This window comes from Heptranchias perlo, chromosome 15, assembly GCF_035084215.1.
Source record: "Heptranchias perlo isolate sHepPer1 chromosome 15, sHepPer1.hap1, whole genome shotgun sequence".
In the NCBI taxonomy this organism is placed as follows: domain Eukaryota; kingdom Metazoa; phylum Chordata; class Chondrichthyes; order Hexanchiformes; family Hexanchidae; genus Heptranchias; species Heptranchias perlo.
In genome coordinates this window covers 33140237-33160566 of record NC_090339.1, presented here as the reverse complement: position 1 = coordinate 33160566, position 20330 = coordinate 33140237, and the positions used below count along the sequence as shown (strand labels likewise).

At 41.7% G+C, this 20330-nt stretch overlaps 1 protein-coding gene across 1 annotated transcript in view; it reads left to right on the top strand.

Annotated features, from left to right (window-relative positions):
- Positions 1-20330, top strand: part of LOC137332980 (MORC family CW-type zinc finger protein 4-like) — a 118480-nt gene that overhangs the window by 93697 nt on the left and 4453 nt on the right. Inside the window, exons 14-16 of the mRNA XM_067997043.1 lie at positions 6057-6256; positions 6804-7695; positions 10260-10543. Of these exons, the coding sequence (XP_067853144.1) occupies positions 6057-6256; positions 6804-7695; positions 10260-10543 (1376 nt within the window). The remainder of the gene's footprint in view (positions 1-6056; positions 6257-6803; positions 7696-10259; positions 10544-20330) is intronic.

Genomic DNA, 20330 nt, shown 5'->3' with positions numbered 1-20330 from the left:
CCTAATGATACTCAGTCATATCTATCAGCCAACATCCCAGATTCCTCCATCACCCATCCTGGTTATGGCTTGTCCCAACAGCAAGGTAGACCCACTAGAGGTGGGTGCACACTGGTGTACACTGAGGTGGAAATGATCCTGGGAGTCCTAAACATGACTTCTTACTCCATGAAGCATCATGGTTTCAGGTTACGCAATGCCAAGGAAACCTCCTGTTGATCTCCACATAGCACCACTGTTGATAATTAAGTTGGCTGTGCAGGTGCTTAGTACCGTCTGGCCCCCCTAGCAGATAAGGGTATTGCTGACTATAAAATATAATGAGAATACAGTTTCTTGAGAGGCCATGTGGCCTTGAGACTGACTTCAGCCCTACTGATAACCAGCTCAGGAATGTGGGGAGGATAGTGTGCTCAGGCCCATGAGGCCTATGTGCCAAAATAGGAATGAGCTATGGACGTCCAGAGGGGGCAGGCTCACTACTTGATTGACCAACTACCTGAACCAATAAAGAATGTACGTGTACGCCCATATTCTACACAGGTGGGCGTACACCATTAACTGTATAAACCTAAGCTGTCTCAATGACTCGAGGAAATTGTGCCTTCAACCATGGCTTGAGGGCGCACTGCCCTTGTATACAAGTCAATTAAAGTAAAACTTTTCCCTTTGTGATACTGGTCTGAGTGTGTTAGTGCATTGGTATAGTGTTAAGTTTCGACACCACCTCCACCGCACCCCAAATAGACCATTCAGTATTCCTCCATGTTGAACACCAGCACTGAGAGGAGTTAAGACTTAATGTAGTTAGAGTCACCTCAATATTTCAACATGTCAGTAGATTTTACACACGTTTCACACACCTACATATGCTTTATCACATGCCCCATGCCCCACATGTGAGGGTGTTCATTGTAAATTAAACTGTTCTTACTGGCAGGATATCAAAGTGCTGTCTACACAATTGCAGGATACAGTGTTAAGAATTTTATCCCATAGCTTACACCTGTAATGTATACTTGAATTCCCTCCCTAAATCTCTCTGTCTTTCCACCTTTCTCTCCTCCTTTGAGATTCTCCTTAAAACCCTCCCAATATCTTTTTTTGGCTCGGTGTCAATTTTTGTCTGATTACGCTCCTTGTGAAGTGCCTTGGAATGTTTCCTACATTATGGGCACTATTTAAATACAAGTTATGATGTGGAGATGCCGGTGATGGACTGGGGTTGACAATTGTAAACAATTTTACAACACCAAGTTATAGTCCAGCAATTTTATTTTAAATTCACAAGCTTTCGGAGATTTTCTCCTTCCTCAGGCAAATGTTTCAAGATCTTGAAACATTTGCCTGAGGAAGGAGAAAATCTCCGAAAGCTTGTGAATTTTCTCCTTCCTCAGGCAAATGTTTCGAGATCTTGAAACATTTGCCTGAGGAAGGAGAAAATCTCCGAAAGCTTGTGAATTTAAAATAAAATTGCTGGACTATAACTTGGTGTTGTAAAATTGTTTACAATTAAATACAAGTTGATGAATGTTGTTGAATGACAAAAAAAAATTATATATAAAGTAAAGAATTATATAATGACGAGGTCGTTGTTGAAAAACTAGCATCTTCAGAGTTCTCAAGTAGCTTTATTGTAACCCTGCTTGGTCTGGTTCTTGGAGGACAGTACCAGCAGCCTCATGCCCCATACTTCCCAAAAGCCACATAGTTGTTAATGAGAATGAAAGAACCTGTGTTATGTTGCATATTTCTTGCTCCTCATATGTTTTTTATGTTTCAAGAACTTTTTGTGTTATGCTTTTGGAAATAATTGTGCTCAGCCTTTGAGGACTGTGTGGCAGCAACTTTAAAAGTAAAATTTCTATTATAAAACAGACAAAAAGACAATTTAACTAAAAATCAACAAGTGAAGTGCAGAACAACAGATTAGTTTAATTTTTTTAATTAATCAGTTAAATTTTGAATGATTTCTGTGGAGGTCCTCAAAGACTGAGAGACTTCTTTTCTCTTTTACTATATTTTTTTTCCCTTTCTTTCTATGTCTTTTACATTTATACCCGTAATTTACTTTTCTCCTTTGTATTTCTGTCTCCAATTCTCTCTGCATTCCTTCTTTCCTGTCATTTCCACCTCCAATTTGTTTTCTCATATTCTGTTTCTCTCTCACTCCCTTATCATTGTTTTTCTTAATTCCTTGTGTTTTCTCCTTTTTACTTGTTAAACCCTAGCATTTTGAATTTACAGGCAATGTTAGAGAGGTGTCCTGTGTCCTGCCCCTTTCCTCCCGTTTGGAGTTTTCAGCCCAGTTTTCGCTCAAGATGCTTTGCCACTTAAAAGGTCTGCTTTCAGTTCTGAACTTCGAGTCCACACTCCACACTGTGAATCACTGTCTGGGGACAATGGTGACGTTAATCTCTTCAGAATGGCTCTATCATTCCTTCTTTAGTCTCCTTTACTCACTCACATCCATTAACAACTCCCGGCTATGCTACTGCTGCCTTGCATGTTTAGAGAGAGCCTCTCCCTCACTGTCGGAGATTCCTAACCACTGTGGCATGCCTAATAACGTCTTTGCATTAAGAATGTTACCACACTTTCTACCCAAAAGCTTCCCCTACGCTCCCCATCTTGCTAAGATGCGAATGAACAATGAGGAAAATATTTAAATGTAATATGTTCATTCCACCACTGAGCGGTTTCTGGTGTTTGCTGCTTGCATATAGAACTATAAAAAAATCTATTACAAAGGCAATGTTCAAGTGGATTACAACTTGATTCTAGTTTTATTTTTGTTTTAGTCCCCATTTGAAGCATATACCTTTTCTGTGCCTTTTCAATAAATAAATTGTGCTTCAGATGGTAATTTAGAATGAATTCAAATCAACATAGCATAAGGTGTGACTGCAGTATCAGCTAATGAAAATTAAAGAATGACATGTAGCATCTCCAGTGGCCTAAAGGCATTTTGCAGTGTAGTACTTATCCATACAGATCAGAACGTCCTAGCCTCGATCTCCGTTCTGTATGGAGTTAACTGATCTAAGCCAGGGAAGCAGTCAGGGTACGAGAAATGGCCTCAGTGCCCTTAGGCATGGGAGGAGAAAAGTCAGCTGTGGTGCCTGTTTCTGATCATTATCTAGTGACTTCACATAGAAAAGTGCACATATTGATGTGTGTAGATGTTCAGTGAGGACAGGATTTGGCTTGGCTTTGATGCATCTCACAGTTGAATAGCTTGCTGATACTCTCTGGGCTCACACATGAAGAATGGCTAATTGGATGAGGTAGCAGATGGCTTCCAGTCTCGAGCAAGGAGTCAGCGCCTTGTAACTATAAATGTCCCACAGTGCATTATTGTACATCATCAGCAGAGGTAACAGTTCCCAACTTAGATCAACCTGAATAAATGTGGGTGGCCTAGAACAAAATGGGAATGTAGTGGTTTAAATACCTGTGAAGGGAAGTTATTCTCTCTTTCCTGGTGTCTGGATTTTTTAGGATCAGGGAGCAGTGAGCAGAACTGTGTGCCTCACCAAAGCTCTGTCACAAGCTATTTTGGCTATCATGAGGCATCCAGAAATGCTGGCCACAAGAGAACAAACCAATTGTTTTTCTGTATGGCAATGGGATTATAATTACAATTTATTCCAAACAGGCTGGAGTGTTGCAGGATGTTAGAACTGCAATAATAATATGTGTGAAACCATCACAGTTCGAGCTGCGCCTATCTCCTCCCCTTTTCCAACTATAATGATTTTCATTCACAAAACACATTGATAGTTAAATTTTCCAATTGAATTGTTGGACTATAGAAATGAAGCACGGTGGTTGTAATTTTATCTAACCCGCCCAGCGGGAAACTGACAGGATCAGGTCGAATGCCAGTTTTACATCCAGCCCGATTTTACGCTCCATTTTAGTCAATTGAGAGTAAAATAGGACAAGGTGTAAAACCAGCACTCAACCCAATCTCGTCAGTTTCCCACAGGCCAGGTTAGGTTAAAATTATCCATGGAGTTTTTGTTATCACCACGTGCCTTTGTTCCTGACAGCCCAATCTCTGGGGACTTTTAGTCCATTAAAATTGGCCTCAGCACCTTGGGTTGGGATGGGGTGGAGACACATTGCTCCCTGAACTTAGCATTGAGTTGGAATCCCACAAACATTGCCTTTGGTTAACCTGCGTAGTGTTAGTGTTTGACGGAAATTCTGTGATTGATTGAATGCTTGTCCTCTTCTCTAATAACATCTCAATGCCTCAGTTAAAGACTGTTGTTCATCACAGGTAGGTGTCATTCATGAATTCTGCATTTCTTCACATTTTTTGTTTTCAAGTGTGCTGTAGACTGAAGAACGGAATAAGTCTATTTTTATTTTAGATTGTAAGATGTAATTATTTCACAAAGTTGTTCATTGAAATACAACACACGTCTTTTTAGTGTTACATTGGTGTAGGACTGAGAGAAATGTTATAAGATGTTAAGTTTGCAATAATTTGTGCAGGAAATGCCAACTGAGTTTCAGACTTAAAAAAAACACATTGAGGAGTTTGATTTCCTCTCGTGGTGCACTACTTAACACAATCATGTAAAATTTCTTTCTGCACTTTTTAACACAGCCATTCGCCTGTTTACTGTTTAACAACTGCGCTAAAAAGAAATTTTACAAATGCATTGAGCAGTGCCTTACCAAAGGAAATTAAACTCCTTCATTTTTAATGATCCTCTTAGGACTGTAGTAGAATGTAGTAAAAATAGCACATAAGAATTTTTTTTTCTTCAAACTGTACAACAGTAACATTGTCTGGATTTATACTTTGCTGCTGTTTTGTTTCCTTATATATAGTACTCCAGCATTTACTAGAAAATTAAATTCAAACAAATATAAAATCCTTCTTTGTAAGTGCTAGACCTTAAAAGAATCCCTCAGTTTTCAGAGTTATGACAGGAGCTTCTATCCCCTCACAGATCTTCTTGCTCCATATGGCTCAGGTTGGTAAATGCACCATGACAATGGAGCTGATCTATACAGCATCCCAGGTTCAATCGCTACTTTGCGCTAATCTCAGCTAAGGTAATGGTGGAGTGGTATGTTTGGCCTCAGCATTCCTGGGCTACAAAGATCAAAAAACCAGGACTTCCATTCCTGATCATTTTTGCTGGAAAGTGCATGAGTGAACATGAGAACAAAAGCAGGTTCAACTGTGATGTTGCCATGGTCAATTAGCCTGCTGATACTTGTTTTCTAAGCTTACAAATGAAGAACAGCCACATGGGCGAGGTACCAGAGTGCAGTTGGTATCTGTGGAACTGTACTCCAGCAAGAGTCAGCACCATGGCAATTTTATTCCTACTCTCAGCAGAAAGGTATACCATGACACTGTAAATATCGTGCCACGTCACAGTGCATATTTCTATTCTTTTAAGATTTGGAACCCAAACCTGTCTCAGCTGGAGCAAAGAAACTGGGCGAGGTCTGTGCTGTGGTTTTTGGAATGTCAGGTGAACTATTTACTCCAATCAATCAAATGCTAGTTTTTGAAGAGGTTACAACCTTTCAGAACTTCTGAGGGCAGCTTTTGCTGATGGAGAAATTAGACCCCAGTTAATTAAATCCTCTTTAGGGCTATTGAGAGTTCATTAACATCTCTTAAGTGACTCACAGAGAACAGTTGCTCTGCTTACTATATATAGTAACATAAGAAATATGTTCATGAAGATTTCTTTTGGTTCATATATTTCTAGTGAAATTGTAATTGTTCTCTTTTTGAATAAGTTTTCAATTTTGCTAGAAATACAGTGCTGTACTTTTAATGTCACTGCAAATTGTAATCAGAACAATTCTTTCTCCTTTGAAAGTAAGAGTTAAGTCCAGTGATTTGGTTGCTTTAGTGTGACTAATATTTAGTTGCTGGTCTCTAGAAGAGAAAACAATATCTGAAGCTAGTGTAACTGCCAACAGCACCACTTGTTCTGCTATGAAATGTTTTTTTTCACAGAGATTCTGAAATTTTATTTTGCTTTCCACATTTTTTATGGTTACCTGGGCAGCAGCAGTCCCAGTTGGCATCTACAAGGCAGAAAAAAGATCATTTGGAAACAGGACAAAATGAGGAAGAGGAGGAGGAACATGAACATGAAGAGGAAGAAGGCAGCAGAACACGCTCGTGCTCTACCAGTCTCAGCACAGCATCAGGATATTCAGACGGTGTGAATGAAGAGCGTGTTGTATCCTCCAGCCTAGGACTGAGCAGGTTGACGATTTGGTCTTGCATCTTTTTCTGGCATTTTATGTTACTTGGTGCAAATTACAGGTTTTGTAAAAACAAAAGGAAATTAATTACAGCGTACAAGTTGCATTGAAAAATATTTGAAGTTGGTAAAAGCAACCTGAGCCACTCGAGGTGAATTCCCTGTTCTCGCTACAGAAACCCCAGAAAAATGGTGTAAACAGTTACACCGTTTCCATGGTTCTTCTGCCAAAGCTACGGTGGATAAGCAGAATGTGAAATTCACCCCCTTTATGTCTAGGCTCATTCATGAGCAAATGGCCGCCTGTTCAAGGTATCAGAGTGCAACTGGTGCTCCATGGAACTGTATGCCAAAATCAGTCAGCAGCTTTAAGAGAAAATTTGAAAGAACAAAAAGGAATCATTGGCATGTCAATATAACATCCTGGTGCAAGCTACTGATCTATAGATAACATCTAACAAACTAAAAACTTAGTTAACTATGTCTGGTATATGAATTGTTATGGAATAATTTTTGTGGTTTTTTTTTCGTTCCCCCCCCCCCCCATAGTAACAAACGAAAGCAGAGTCCAAAAAATAAGAGCCGGAATAAAAAGCGCTTTAAAGAAACAGCAGGAAAATTAGACACCCCAGATACTCCTAACACAGCCCAGTCGATGGATTGTGGAATGGTCAATTCTACTAGAGACAGGCAAGATGACAGCAGCGACGATGACCTCATCATCATAGATGATGGAGATATACAAGGATTTAAAGGGAGTGTTATTCAACAAAGAACCAAGCAGGAAAAACCAGAACCAATGGAGTGCCCTAACCTCCCTGAGGATAGTCATGACAATAAAATAGTTAAGGAGAATGATTCTAACAGTGATGGGCCAGTTAATCATGTTTCTGCAGGAAAAATACTTATTTCAGAAGGAACGCAGACCAATAAACTTCCTGTTATCAAGAAAATTGAAGTAAGTCCCAGTGGCACCATTGAGCCCACATACTCCCGTTCTAATGTCGAATCTCATGGAGATGTTTTAATGCAAAGAGTTCATGAGATTGAACTAGATTCAACAAAGAAATATACTGCAGCCACTGTACACTTTCTGGAGAACCAACTGGATCATGCGAGGAATTTATTAGATGAAAGAACCACAGAAAGAGATAGCTTTAGAAAGCAAAATGAAGAAAAGACCATCACAATAGAGCAAGTAAAGAAACAGCTGATGGAGTACCAAGAAAACGAGAGACAGCAACAGCAGGACAAAACTGTACCGAGACCTAGCATATTGGAACACATAGAGGCTGTCGGGCCTGGAGGCTGGGGCCTTGAGGAGATGAGGGTATATTACCAGAAAATAGAGCAAGAACGTGATGCCTTGATGCAGCAGTTAGAAGATGCAGTAAAGATGATGGAAAACTGCTCATTAGAAAGGAATCAGTTGCAAGAACAGGTAAGTATCTTCTCAGTTTGAGAGCAGAAAACTGAAGTGGAATGTCAGAATGAGGAACTGTGTTTCTATTTTCATTTTTTTCCCATTCTGCTTTGAAATCCCCCCATGCTATGGGCTGTCTCCAGCCAAGAGGACAAGCTGGAAACCTGTACCCAGGCCTCTGCTGTTGGCACAGTCCAATTGGTCTAAAGGAAATGCATGAGAGTAGCTCAGGATGACTCTCACTCCCTCCGTGGGGAAATTCCTGGTCTCCATTCATTGCCTCCCTATGACTATACAGTTGAAATCAGGATCTCATTTTGTGGGAAATTGCAGGCACAAGCCTCGTCGTATACACTGTGCCATCATATGTTGGAGCTCCAACACACTGGGGCCAAATGTAACATTTGGTGCAAAGCAGGTGTTCGGCAGGCGGAGCACACCCACTAACTGCCCACTGTCGCTGTTGAGAGGCCACAGTTAAAATCAGCCTTATTGTGTCACAAGGCTGCCCCCTATGAATTCTGTATATTCATGAAAAATAGTAATGGTGGTGTCGTTTGTAAGACTCTGGCGGGTAGTTATGTGTGGACGGGCACTAGATGCTACTACCAGCAGTGATTTCTTCTGCCACTGATACTTTCTGATGTCAGATGTAAGTACGGTATTTGAATGTGTTGGTAACTGGAGGCAGTTTGGTATTTTTACCCTTGAAATGCTAAGTACACCAAGCTGATGGAGGAGGAAGAGTCCAACAATAGAGCAAAGACTAGATGTTTGCTAGGATTTGAAGTGAGTGGAATTGTACTCTTGACAAATTGGAAGGAAAGAACTTTTTTCTTTAAAAAAAACTTTACAACTGGTCAAAGGCATTTTGGTGAAAAGTACTGTGAATATGATAAGTTTAAAAATAAAATTAAAATAAACTTTCTTTCCAAATTAAAGTTGTAAATGTGTTGCATAAGTTAAATAGCAGGGTTTTCTGTAATCCAACAGGCCTTAATAACAGTGCTTGTGTTTCTAAATAATTTATATTCTTGCACCATATGGCTTCCCTTTCCTGCCCCACATATACTTTGAGCATGGTTTATTTTATGTTATTTTTCCCATTATTGACAGCATGAGTTACATGTGAATGAGAGGAAAATTTTTGAATAGTTCCTCATCATCCATTTTTTTCCGGTCCAGTTAGGACTTTTCGACAGTCACTATATATGAACGTCATTTTAAGACAAATCACAAATTTGCTTTTTCTGTAAGTGCTGTTGAACTTTCCAAGTTTAATCCAAGAGGGCAAAGATGTAATAGCTTGATCAGACTCGGGTAACTGAAAATAGTAAATCCAGAAATCATATTAAGTTCTCCCAAGAATCTTCCTTTTCATACTCCCATTCAGAAAAACAGACGCTGATCAGGAAGGAGTATATACAAGGTTTGGCCAAAATCTTTATATTTGCCCTGCCAGAGCTTGCTTTGGCACCAAAGAAAACATTTAGTAAGGATGTGGAGAAATCTGAACATCACATACCAGACATAGATCCTTATACTTATCAAGTGGATCATTGATGAGTTATGCAACTCACTCCTAAAACTGAACATAAGTGAAGCAGGAACACTCTTTGCTACTGGTTCATTATTTGATAGTCATCAGCCACCTTGAGCTGAATGCTACTTAATCATAAACCCATGTAGATCTGAGAATCCATTGAAAGTGAGGCATCAGACTCAGACACAGAATTGTTGCAGTTCTAACTGATCCACATCATAGACATCTGACTTTTAAGTTTAATGTCAGGAGGGCCACAATGCTAAAATTGACAATGTACATGTTTCCTTCATGTCCAGAATTCTAGACTGATGAATTTGAAGATGCTGTGGGAGAAGTCTACACAAAAGATAATTCCATCAAGAGTGAAAACTGTACATGGCCTTCATGAGCACTTTATATCTCTGACTCTCAGATAAGCTTATAACCTTGTACCAATAGGGAAGCAAAAGGATGATATATCCAGCTAAGATGTCAAGATACCTGAGTTGTGTGGGGCTCAACCTGTATTCAGAAGGAACCCGTCTAGTCTGACAGATTTGTCTTTGGTTTTGTTGTCTAAAATAACCCCTTAAAGCTAAAGAAAATTCTTAAAAAGCTACAGGAAATATTTAATATGGCTAACAATGGCTTCAGTTTTTCTGTAATATGTTCAGCAGGCTGGCTCGATGCCCTGTGTCTAAAACACAAACACTTCCATTTAATTATCCAGGACAGCTATAGGAAATTAACATGTTTCCAACTTAATAAAAAAACAGAAGTTAGAATATGTAGGTATTTTGTATGAGGCTTAGGAAGGGAGAAGTCATGTGGTGCAATTACAAAAATGTCTTAAAAGGACAGACATTATTTGTGATTTTCAGCTGTTTGTCTGCCTTAGTTACATTATGAATAAGATATTTCATTTGAAGAATGGGAAATGCAACCCTCAAATTTAAGTAATATGCCTTCTGGAGTTATTAATATTTTATATTGAAAGGGCAGTAAATGTAAATTGGCTCAAGAAAGTATAGGAAATAAATTACTCCTGTTTTTACAGCTTGGAAAAATAGAGCAAGAAAGAGATCATTTCAGATCGGAGTATGAAAAAATGAAACAGGATATGAAAGCTAGCACGAACAAAGGTGAAGATTTTTATTGGACAAAAAAATCAGCTGCTGCGTACAGATACTCTGAACTGGAGCTGATGCGGACAGAGATTGAGAAATTAAAGGGACAGAAAGTAGAGCTGGAGGAGAAACTGGAAGAGGCCCAGAGGTGTAATGCAGTACATAAAGAAACATGGGACCCTTCCACCAGCCAAGTAGCTACACAGGCCAACAGGTAATGAAAACACATGCATAGAGATTAAAGAGGAAGTTTTGCCTTTCAAAAACCTCTTAAAGAAGAAGTCTTGCCCGTCAAAAATCTTTGAAAGAGGGAGTCTTGCCCATCAGAGATCTCTTAAAGTACAACTCTCACCCATTAGGACCCTTTTTTAAAATCCTATTGGGTTCACTAAGTGCTTGGAGCCAGTTATAAGGAAATTGGTGGAAACCACCAGGTAAAGTTATAGCTCATTTTACTTGTAGCTATCTTATGGGCCAGTGTCATAAGTTCTTTGGATTGTACCTAAAGGCAGCTAAACCATCACTGTTTTTTGTACTAGGGCAATATAATCCAAATGTATCTTGTGACACTACAATGAGAAAACTTCTTTAAGTATTAAAATCCAATGACTTCCCCTGTTGGATAATGGACCTAATTCGAATACAGTTACAGGACATATTAGCCTACAATTTACACCGGGGTACAGTCTCTACAGGAAGTGTGGCAGGCCTGGACGGCTTCCCACTGATAGTACAAGTGTGGACACCCCGTAGTATCTGGGATCAGTGTGATTTCTATATTTCAGGCAAGCTTCAGGGGTTGGAAACACTGCTAACTAGAAACTCATTCATTTGGGGGCAGGAAATAATGTGCTGCTGTAGATACAAAAGCTTAAAGAGGCAGCCTTCCTCAGAAAGCTTTCTGCTTGTAACCACAAAAATCTGCTGCATAGAATATCTGAAAGATCTGCTGCAGGGCACTGAAATCCAAGGTTTGCTGATACAAATGTGAAAGCCCTCCAGCAGGAGACTAGAGACATGAGGGAGACTGTTTGGAGTGGAGAGATGGAAGGCCCCAATGAGGGCACATCAGCAGTGACCTCCCCTCACAGTCTGCTGGAATTGCTTATCATCAGTGCCCAGGAGGCAGCATGATATCCTTTCCATCCCAGCTATGACCTGAAAGTGTTCCTTCAGTCACAGCCTTACATGCAAAGACTCCATTAAAAATCTCACATCTAATTGCTTGGTACATGCTCCTGTCATCCCTCTCATTACAGCTATATGGAGACACCTGGGTTTTACTGCATCTCAAGGTATCCAAAGGTAATTCACACTTTTTACATTCATTTCAAAGGAGATGACAGCCCACAGCAACTGGGAGAGATTGCCAACAGGTGATGGTGGATCTCAAACTTGAGATCTTCTTTCCCCTATGAGGAAGAAGCTTTGCAGACCCTGGAGAGGGAGGCCATCAACGGTTTTGGAGATGGAGAAGAAGGAGGAGCAGTGCCAGCTTAAGGTTCGTCAGGACATTCTGCTTCTTGTCCATTAACTGTCATGTCATGAAACGCTCTTGTTCCTTCAACTAAAAATGATGTGAGCTCTCCTCGGAAACCATTCTAATCTCTATTTCTCTTTTCCCTCTCTAGATGTGCCACAGCTTGAAGAAGGCACAGGTCCTTCAGCATTCAGTGATGCCAACACTTTGTAGCACTCACCCTCATTCACTCTATCACTCCCCCCCCCCCCCCCCCAAGCAATAGCACAAAGTCATCCACCTTGGGGGAGTTAGATAGTGAAGAAGAGAGGAATGGACTGGAGAAGTGAGGAGTGAACTGGATGATAGACAGAGCCTGAGTGATCAGAGTCAGCTGGTGGTGGTACATGGGGAGGAAGATGTTGGCTGGACAGTGATGAGGTGTCAAGTCTTGCCTGAAAAACCTAGAGTACTGCAGCTCATGGGCACACATTTAAAAGAACGATGCTTGCATGGCATCATTGTGGCTGGTGCAGGCATCGGGGCCCGCATCAGATAGTGTGCTACCAATGGCAGCTCAGGTGGAGAAATCCACCAGCTGCATATGCAGCACATTGGAGAACCATTTACCACCATTGCAATCCACCATGGATCATGTGGCAGCTCCAGGAACCTCTGTAGCAAAGTGTAGTTTGTGCTTCTACATTGATGTTCAGACTGATTTGGCTGCAGGGTTGGAGAAGGTTGTCTGTTTGAATTTGGACAGCCTTGGTGACCAGTTCCTGACAAGCATTACCCAGGTTTTCAACAATCTTCCTGGGCCTTTTTTCTTGCTGATCAGTAGCTATGCATAGCACCCAGATTTGCAGGATGCTCCCAGATTGATCCAGATACCTGAAATGTATCTTCAATATACTTATGGTGTGCTCTGTGATAATTCTGGTGGACAAATGGACGTTGTTCGTACTGCTCATTTGTGGTCCTGGAAAAGCACACAGGTGGCATCAGCTAAGGCCATACAGAATAATCTTTATCTTCGAGGAAGCACCCAAGGACTTAGCTTTCTGAGTTAATGGGTGCTTGTACTATGCAGTTCCTCAATATAAAGTATTATGGCAGCTACCAGAGAAGTGAGCATTCACTTGCATAATGGTGTGCTGGTGGTCACAAACAAGCTGCACATTGGGAAGATGGTTTCCTTTCCTATTGACCTATGTCTCGCCATTGATGAAGGAATCACATATGGCTACTTGGGTGCCATTCACTATCTATCTGCAACTTCCTGGACCATGGGGAATCCTGCCACTCCGTGAAGTTGTGGTTGTCCATGCAGAAGCTGATGGAAATGCGTGTTCCAGAAATTAAGGATGATGGTGACCTGAATAGCCACTAGCAGAACAGCACATGGTATAAATCTGTGACAACTTCACATGCATTGCTCCTCGGTCAAATGCATTTCGGAGTTGCCTCTACTTGTGCATGTCATGTACCGCCAGGGCAGCCTCATTAGCCTGGCCTCCCTCCATTGATCCTCCTCCTCTTCCAAGAAACAAAGACAATGAAGATTCCACAATACCAAATCCGTTGTGTGTTTTCTGAACGGGCCAAGTGGTAATTGGGAAGCCCTCAGCAAATGGTACCTAGACAGATGACAATGTAGGTGGCAATAGCAAAAAAAAAACAAAAATAACAATCATAGAATCATAGAAAGATGACAGCATGGAAGCAGGCCATTCGGCCCATCGAGTCCGTGCTGGCTCCATGCGAAAGCAATCCAACTAGTCCCACTCACCCGCCCTATCCCTGTAGCCCTGCAGATTTTTTCCTTTCAACTACTTATCCAGTTCCCTTTTGAAGGCCACGATTGAATCTGCCTCCACCACCCCCTCTGGCAGTGCATTCCAGGTCCTAACCACTCGCTGTGTAAAAAGGTTTTTCCTTGTGTCACCTTTGGTTCTTTTGCCAATCACCTTAAATCTATGTCCTTTGGTTCTTGACCCTTCCACCAATGGGAACATTTTCTCTCTATCTACTCTGTCTAGACCCTTCATGATTTTGAATACCTCTATCAAATCTCCTCTCAACCTTCTCTGTTCCAAGGAGAACAACCCCAGCTTCTCCAGTCTATCCACATAACTAAAGCCCCTCATCCCTGGAATCATTCTAATAAATCTCTTCTGCACCCTCTCTAAGGCCTTCACATCTTTCCTAAAGTGCGGTGCCCAGGACTGGACACAATACTCCAGTTGTGGCCGAACCAGTGTTTTATAAAGGTTCATCATTACTTCCATACTTTTGTACTCCATGCCTCTATTTATAAAGCCCAGGATCCCGTATGCTTTTTTAACCGCTTTCTCAGCCTGCCCTGCTGCCTTCAACAATTTGTGCACATATACCCCCAGATCTCTCTGTTCCTCCACCCCTTTTAGAGTTGTGCCCTCTAGGTTATATTGCCTCTCCTCATTCTTCCTACCGAAATATATTACTACACATTTTTCTGAGTTTTCCCACCACTGAGTTAAATTTCATCTGCCACGTGTCTGCCCATGCCACCAGCCTGTCGATATCCTCTTGAAGTCTATCACTATCCTCCTCACTGTTTACTACCCTTCCAAGTTTTGTGTCATCTGCAAATTTTGAAATTGTGCCTTGTACACACAAGTCCAAGTCATTAATGTATATCAAGAAAAGCAGTGGTCCCAGCACCGACCCCTGGGGATCACCACTGAAGATCTCCCTCCAGTCCGAAAAACAACCATTCACCACTACTCCCTGTTTCCTGTTACTTAGCCAGTTCTGTATCCATGTTGCTACTGCCCCCTTTATTCCATGGGCTGCAATCTTGATGATAAGCCGACCATGTGGCACTTTATCAAACGCCTTTTGAAAGTCCATATACACTACATCAACAGCATTGTCCTCATCTACCTGCTCTGAGGATCATTTTCCAATCCTCACTAGATACAGGGGAGGTACCGGAGGACTGGAAGACTGCAAACTTAGTACCATTGTTTAAAAAGGGTACGAGGGAAAGGCCAAACAATTATAGGCAGGTCAGTCTTACCTCGGTGGTGGGCACACTATTAGAATCAATACTGAGAGATAGGATAAACTGTCACTTGGAAAGCTACGGTTTAATCGGGGATAGTCAGCATGGATTTGTTTAGGGAAAGTCATGCCTTACAAATCTGATTGAATTCTTTGAGGAAATGACAAGGAGGATTGATGAGGGTAGTGCAGTGGATGTTGTCTACATGGATTTTAGTAAGGCATTTGACAAGGTCCCACATGGCAGACTGGTAAAAGCCCATGGGATTCAGGGAAATGTGGCAAATTGGATCCAAAATTGGCTCAGTAACAGGAAACAAAGGGTAAAAGTCGATGGATGTCTTTGCGAATGGAAATCCGTTTCCAGTGGTGTGCCACAGGGCTCAGTGTTGGGTCCCTTGCTGTTTGTGGTATATATTAATAATTTGGGCTTGAATGTAGGGGACATGATTGGCAAATTTGCAGACGACACAAAAATTGGCTGTGTAGTTGATAGTGAAGAGGATAGCTGTAGACTCCAAGAAGATATCAATGGGTTGGTGGAGTGGGCGGAAAAGTGGCAAATGGAGTTCAACCCAGAGAAGCGTGAGGTAATGCACTAAGGAAGGGCAAACAGTAAAAGGGAATACGCAGTAAATGGGAATATATTGAGAGGGGTAGAGGAAGTGAGAGACCTTGGAGTGCATGTACACAGGTCCCTGAAGGTGGCAGTACAGGTAGATAAGGTTGTGAAGAAGGCATACGGAATGCTCTCCGTTATTAGCTGAGGTATAGAATACAAAAGCAGGGATGTAATGATGGAACTATATAAAACGCTGGTAAGGCCACAGCTGGAGTATTGTGCACAGTTCTGGTCATCACATTACATGAAGGACGTAATTGCTGTGGAGAGAGTGCAGAGAAGATTTACAAGAATGTTGCCCGGGCTTGATAATTGCAGCTACGAGGAGAGATTGGATAGGCTGGGGTTGTTTTCCTTGGAGCAGAGCAGGCTGAGGGGAGACCTGATTGAGGTGTACAAAATTATAAGGGGCCCAGATAGAGTAGACAGGAAGTACCTGTTTCCCCTAGTGGAGAGTTCAAGAACTAGAGGACATAGATTGAAGCTGATTGGCGGAAGGATTAGAGGGGACATGAGGAAAAGCTTTTTTACCCAGAGGGTGGTGGGTGTATGGAATTCGCTGCCCGAATTGGTGGTAGAGGCAGGGACCCTCAACTCTTTTAAAAAGTACCTGGACCTGCATCTAGAGTGCTGTAAGATGCAGGGCTACGGACCGGGTGCTGGAAGGTGGGATTAGAATGGGCACCTGGTTGTTCTTCGAGCCGGCGCGGACACAATGGGCCGAATGGCCCCCTTCTGTGCTGTATCTTTTTATGGTTCTATGGTTCTACCCTCTCTGTTACGAACATACGAATTAAGAGCAGGAGTAGGCCATTCAGCCCCTCGAACCTGCGTTGCCATTTGATAAGATCATGGCTGATCTGATTGTGACCTCAACCCTACTTTCCTGTCTACCTACTATAACCTTTCACTCCCTTGTTAATCAGGAATCTATCTAACTCGGCCTTAAAAATATTCAACGACCCTGCCTCCACCGCTCTCTGAGGAAGGGAGTTCCACAGACTCACGACCCTCTGGGAGAAAACATTTCTCCTCATCTCCGTCTTAAATGGGAGACCCCATATTTTTAAACTGTGGCCTGTAGTTTTAGTCTCTCCCACAAGGGGAAACATCCTCTCAGCATCTACCCCTTCTAGTCCCCTTGGGATCTTCTATGTTTTAATAAGATCACCTCTCATTCTTCTAAACTCCAGTGTATACAGGCCCAACTTGTCCAACCTTCCCTCATAAGATAACCCCCTTATCCCAGGAATCAGTTGAGTGAACCTTCTCTGAACCGCCTCTAAAGCAATTATGTCCTTTCTTAATTAAGGAGACCAAAAAGGGGGGAGGGCTCAGGTGGGGCGAAGTTTAGATTGATAAAGGGAAAAGACAAGGAAGTAGTATAGGAAAGTGATGGGGGTAATGATAAACAGAGTGTGTCAGGAAGGGACAGAGTGTACAAACATCAGAGTGCACTGGCAAATGGGGCCGGGGTAGCAAAGAATGGTAAAAAGACAAAATTAAAGGTTCTTTATCTGAATGCGTGCAGCATTCGTAATAAGATAGATGAATTGACAGCACAAATAGAAACAAATGGGTATAATCTCGTGGCCATTACAGAAACGTGGTTGCAAGGTGACCAAGGTTGGGAGCTAAATATTCAGGGTTATTTAACATTTCGGAAGGATAGGAAAAAAGGTAAAGGTGGTGGAGTAGCTTTGTTAATAAAGGATGAAATTCGTAGAATAGTGAAAAATGATCTTGGCTCAGAAGACCAAGATGTCGAATCAATTTGGGTGGAGGTAAGAAATAGCAAGGGAAAGAAATCACCGGTGGGAGTAGTATATAGGCCCCCTAACAGTAGCTGCACGGTAGGGTAAAATATTAATCAGGAAATAAGGGGAGCTTGTAAAAAAGGTAATGCAATAATCATGGGCGATTTTAACTTTCACATAGATTGGACAAATCAAATTGGCAAAAATAGCCCTGAGGAGGAGTTCATAGAGTGTATTAGGGACTGTTTCTTTGACCAACATGTCGGGGAACCAACCAGGGAACAGGCCATTTTGGATCTGGTAATGGGTAATGAAACAGGATCAATTAATGATCTCAAAGTAAAGGATCCCTTGGGAAGCAGTGATCATAACATCATAGAATTTCACATCCAGTTTGAGAGCGAGGATCTTGGGTCTAAAACTACTGTATTAAACTTAAATAAGGGCAATTATAAAGGAATGAGGGCAGAATTGGCTAAAGTGGACTGGGTAAACAGATTAGATGGTATGATGGTGGATAAGCAGTGGCAAACATTTAAAAAGATATTTTATGACTCGCAACAAAAATATATCCCTGTTAGGAGGAAAGACTCCACAAAAAGGGTGAACCAACCATGGCTAACGAAGGAAGTAAAGGATGGTATCAAGTTAAAAGAAAAAGCATACAACATGGCAAAGATTACTGGTAAGCCCGAAGATTGGGAAAACTTTAAAAACAGCAAAGGATGACTAAAAGAATAATAAAGAGGGAGAAAATAAATTATGAGAGTAAACTAGCAAGAAAAATAAAAACTGACAGTAAAAGCTTCTACAAGTATATAAAAAGGAAGAGGATAGCTAAAGTAAACGTTGGCCCCTTAGAGGATGAGACTGGGGAAATAATAATGGAAAACAAGGAAATGGCAGAGGAATTGAACAGATATTTTGTATCTGTCTTCACAGTAGAAGACACTAATAATAAACCAATAATAGTAGAAAATCAAGATGCAAAGGGGAGGGAGGAACTAAAAACAATCACTATCACTAGAGAAAAAGTACTAGGTAAACGAATGGGTCTAAAGGCTGACAAGTCCCCTGGACCTGATGGCTTGCATCAGAGGGTCTTAAAGGAAGTGGTTACATTGGTTGTAATCTTCCAGAATTCACTAGATTCTGGAAAGGTCCCAGCGGATTGGAAAACCGCAAACGTAACACCCCTATTCAAGAAGGGAGTGAGACAGAAAGCAGGTAACTATAGACCAGTTAGCCTAACATCTGTCATTGGGAAAATGTTAGCATCCATTATTAAGGAAGTAGTAGCAGGACATTTGGAGACTCATTATACAATCAAGGAGAGTCAACATGGTTTTATATTAGAGTTCTTTGAGGAAGTAACGGGCAGGGTGGATAAAGGGGAACCAATGGATGCAGTATATTTGGATTTCCAAAAGGCATTCGATAAGGTGCCACCTAAAAGGTTACTGCACAAGAAAAGAGCTCATGGTGTTGGGGGTAATATACTGGCATGGATAGAGGATTGGCTAACTAACAGAAAACAAAGAGTCGGGATAAAAGGGTCATTTTCAAAATGGCAATCTGTAACTAGTGGGGTGCCGCAGGGCTCAGTGCTGGGGCCTCAACTATTTACTATATATATATCAATGACTTGGATGAAGGAACAAAGTGTCTTGTGGCCAAATTTGTTGATGATACAAAGATAGATGGAAAAGCAAGTTGCGATTAGGATGCAAAGGGATATTGACAGGTTAAGTGAATGGGCAAAAATTTGGCAGATGGAATATAATGTGGGAAAATGAAGTCATCCACTTTGGGAGGAAAAATAAAAAAGCAAAATATTATTTGAATGGAGAAATACTACAAAATGCTGCGGTATAGAGGGATCTGGGTGTCCTCGTACATCAAACACAAAAAGTCAACATACAGGTGCAGCAGGTAATCCAGAAGGCAAATGGAATATTGTCCTTTATTTCTAGGGGGATGGAATATAAAAGCGGGGAAGTCATGCTGCAACTGTACAGGCTGCTGGTGAGACCACACCTGGAGTACTGCATACAGTTCTGTTGCCCTTATTTAAGGAAGCACATACTTGCATTGGAGGCAGTTCAGAGAAGGTTCACTAGGTTGATTCCGGGTATGGAAGGGTTGCCTTATGAGGAAAGATTGAACAGGTTGGGTCTATACTCATTGGAGTTTAGAAGAATGAGAGGAGACCTTATTGAAACATACAAGATTCTGAGCGGACTCGATAGGGTAGATGCTGAAAGGATGTTACCCCTCATGGAGGAATCTAAAACTAGGGGGCTTAGTCTCAAAATGAGGGGTCACCCGTTTAAGACGGAAATGAGGAAGAATTTCTTCTCCCAGATGGTCGTGAATCTTTGGAATTCTTTACCCCAAAAGGCTATGGAGGCTGAGTCATTGAATACATTCAAGGCTGAGTTAGACACAATTTTGATCAGCAAGGGAGTCAAAGGATATGGGGAAAAGGCGGGAAAGTGGAGTTGAGGTAAAAATCAGATCAGCCATGATCTCATTGAATGGCGGAGCAGGCTCGAGGGGCCGAATGGCCGACTCCTGCTCCTATCTCTTATGGTCTTACACAGTATTCTAGATGTGGTCTCACCAGTGCCCTGTACAACTGTAGCAAAACATCTCTACTTTTATATTCCATTCCCCTTGCAATAAATGACAACATTCCATTTGCCTTCCGAATCACTTGCTGTACCTCTATACTAACTTTTTGTGATTCATGTACTAGTACACCTAGATCCCTCTGAACCTCAGAGTTCTGCAATCTCTCTCCATTTAAATAATATACTGCTTCTCTATTCCTCCTGCCAAAGTGGACAAGTTCACATTTTCCCACATTATACTCCATCTGCCAAATTTTTGCCCACTCACTTAACCTATTTATATCCCTTTGCAGACTCCTTGGGGTCAATTTCAGCATCCGTGATCGGGTGCATTCCTGGCGGGGGGGGGCTCCGAAAATTGGGGAATCCCGGGGCGGGTCGGGAGCCCGGCTCCAACCCGCCCACTTCCGGGTTTCCCACAGACGCGCTGACATGCACGCGCAGCCCCCGCATGTGGGACTCCCACAGGCAATTAAAGCCGG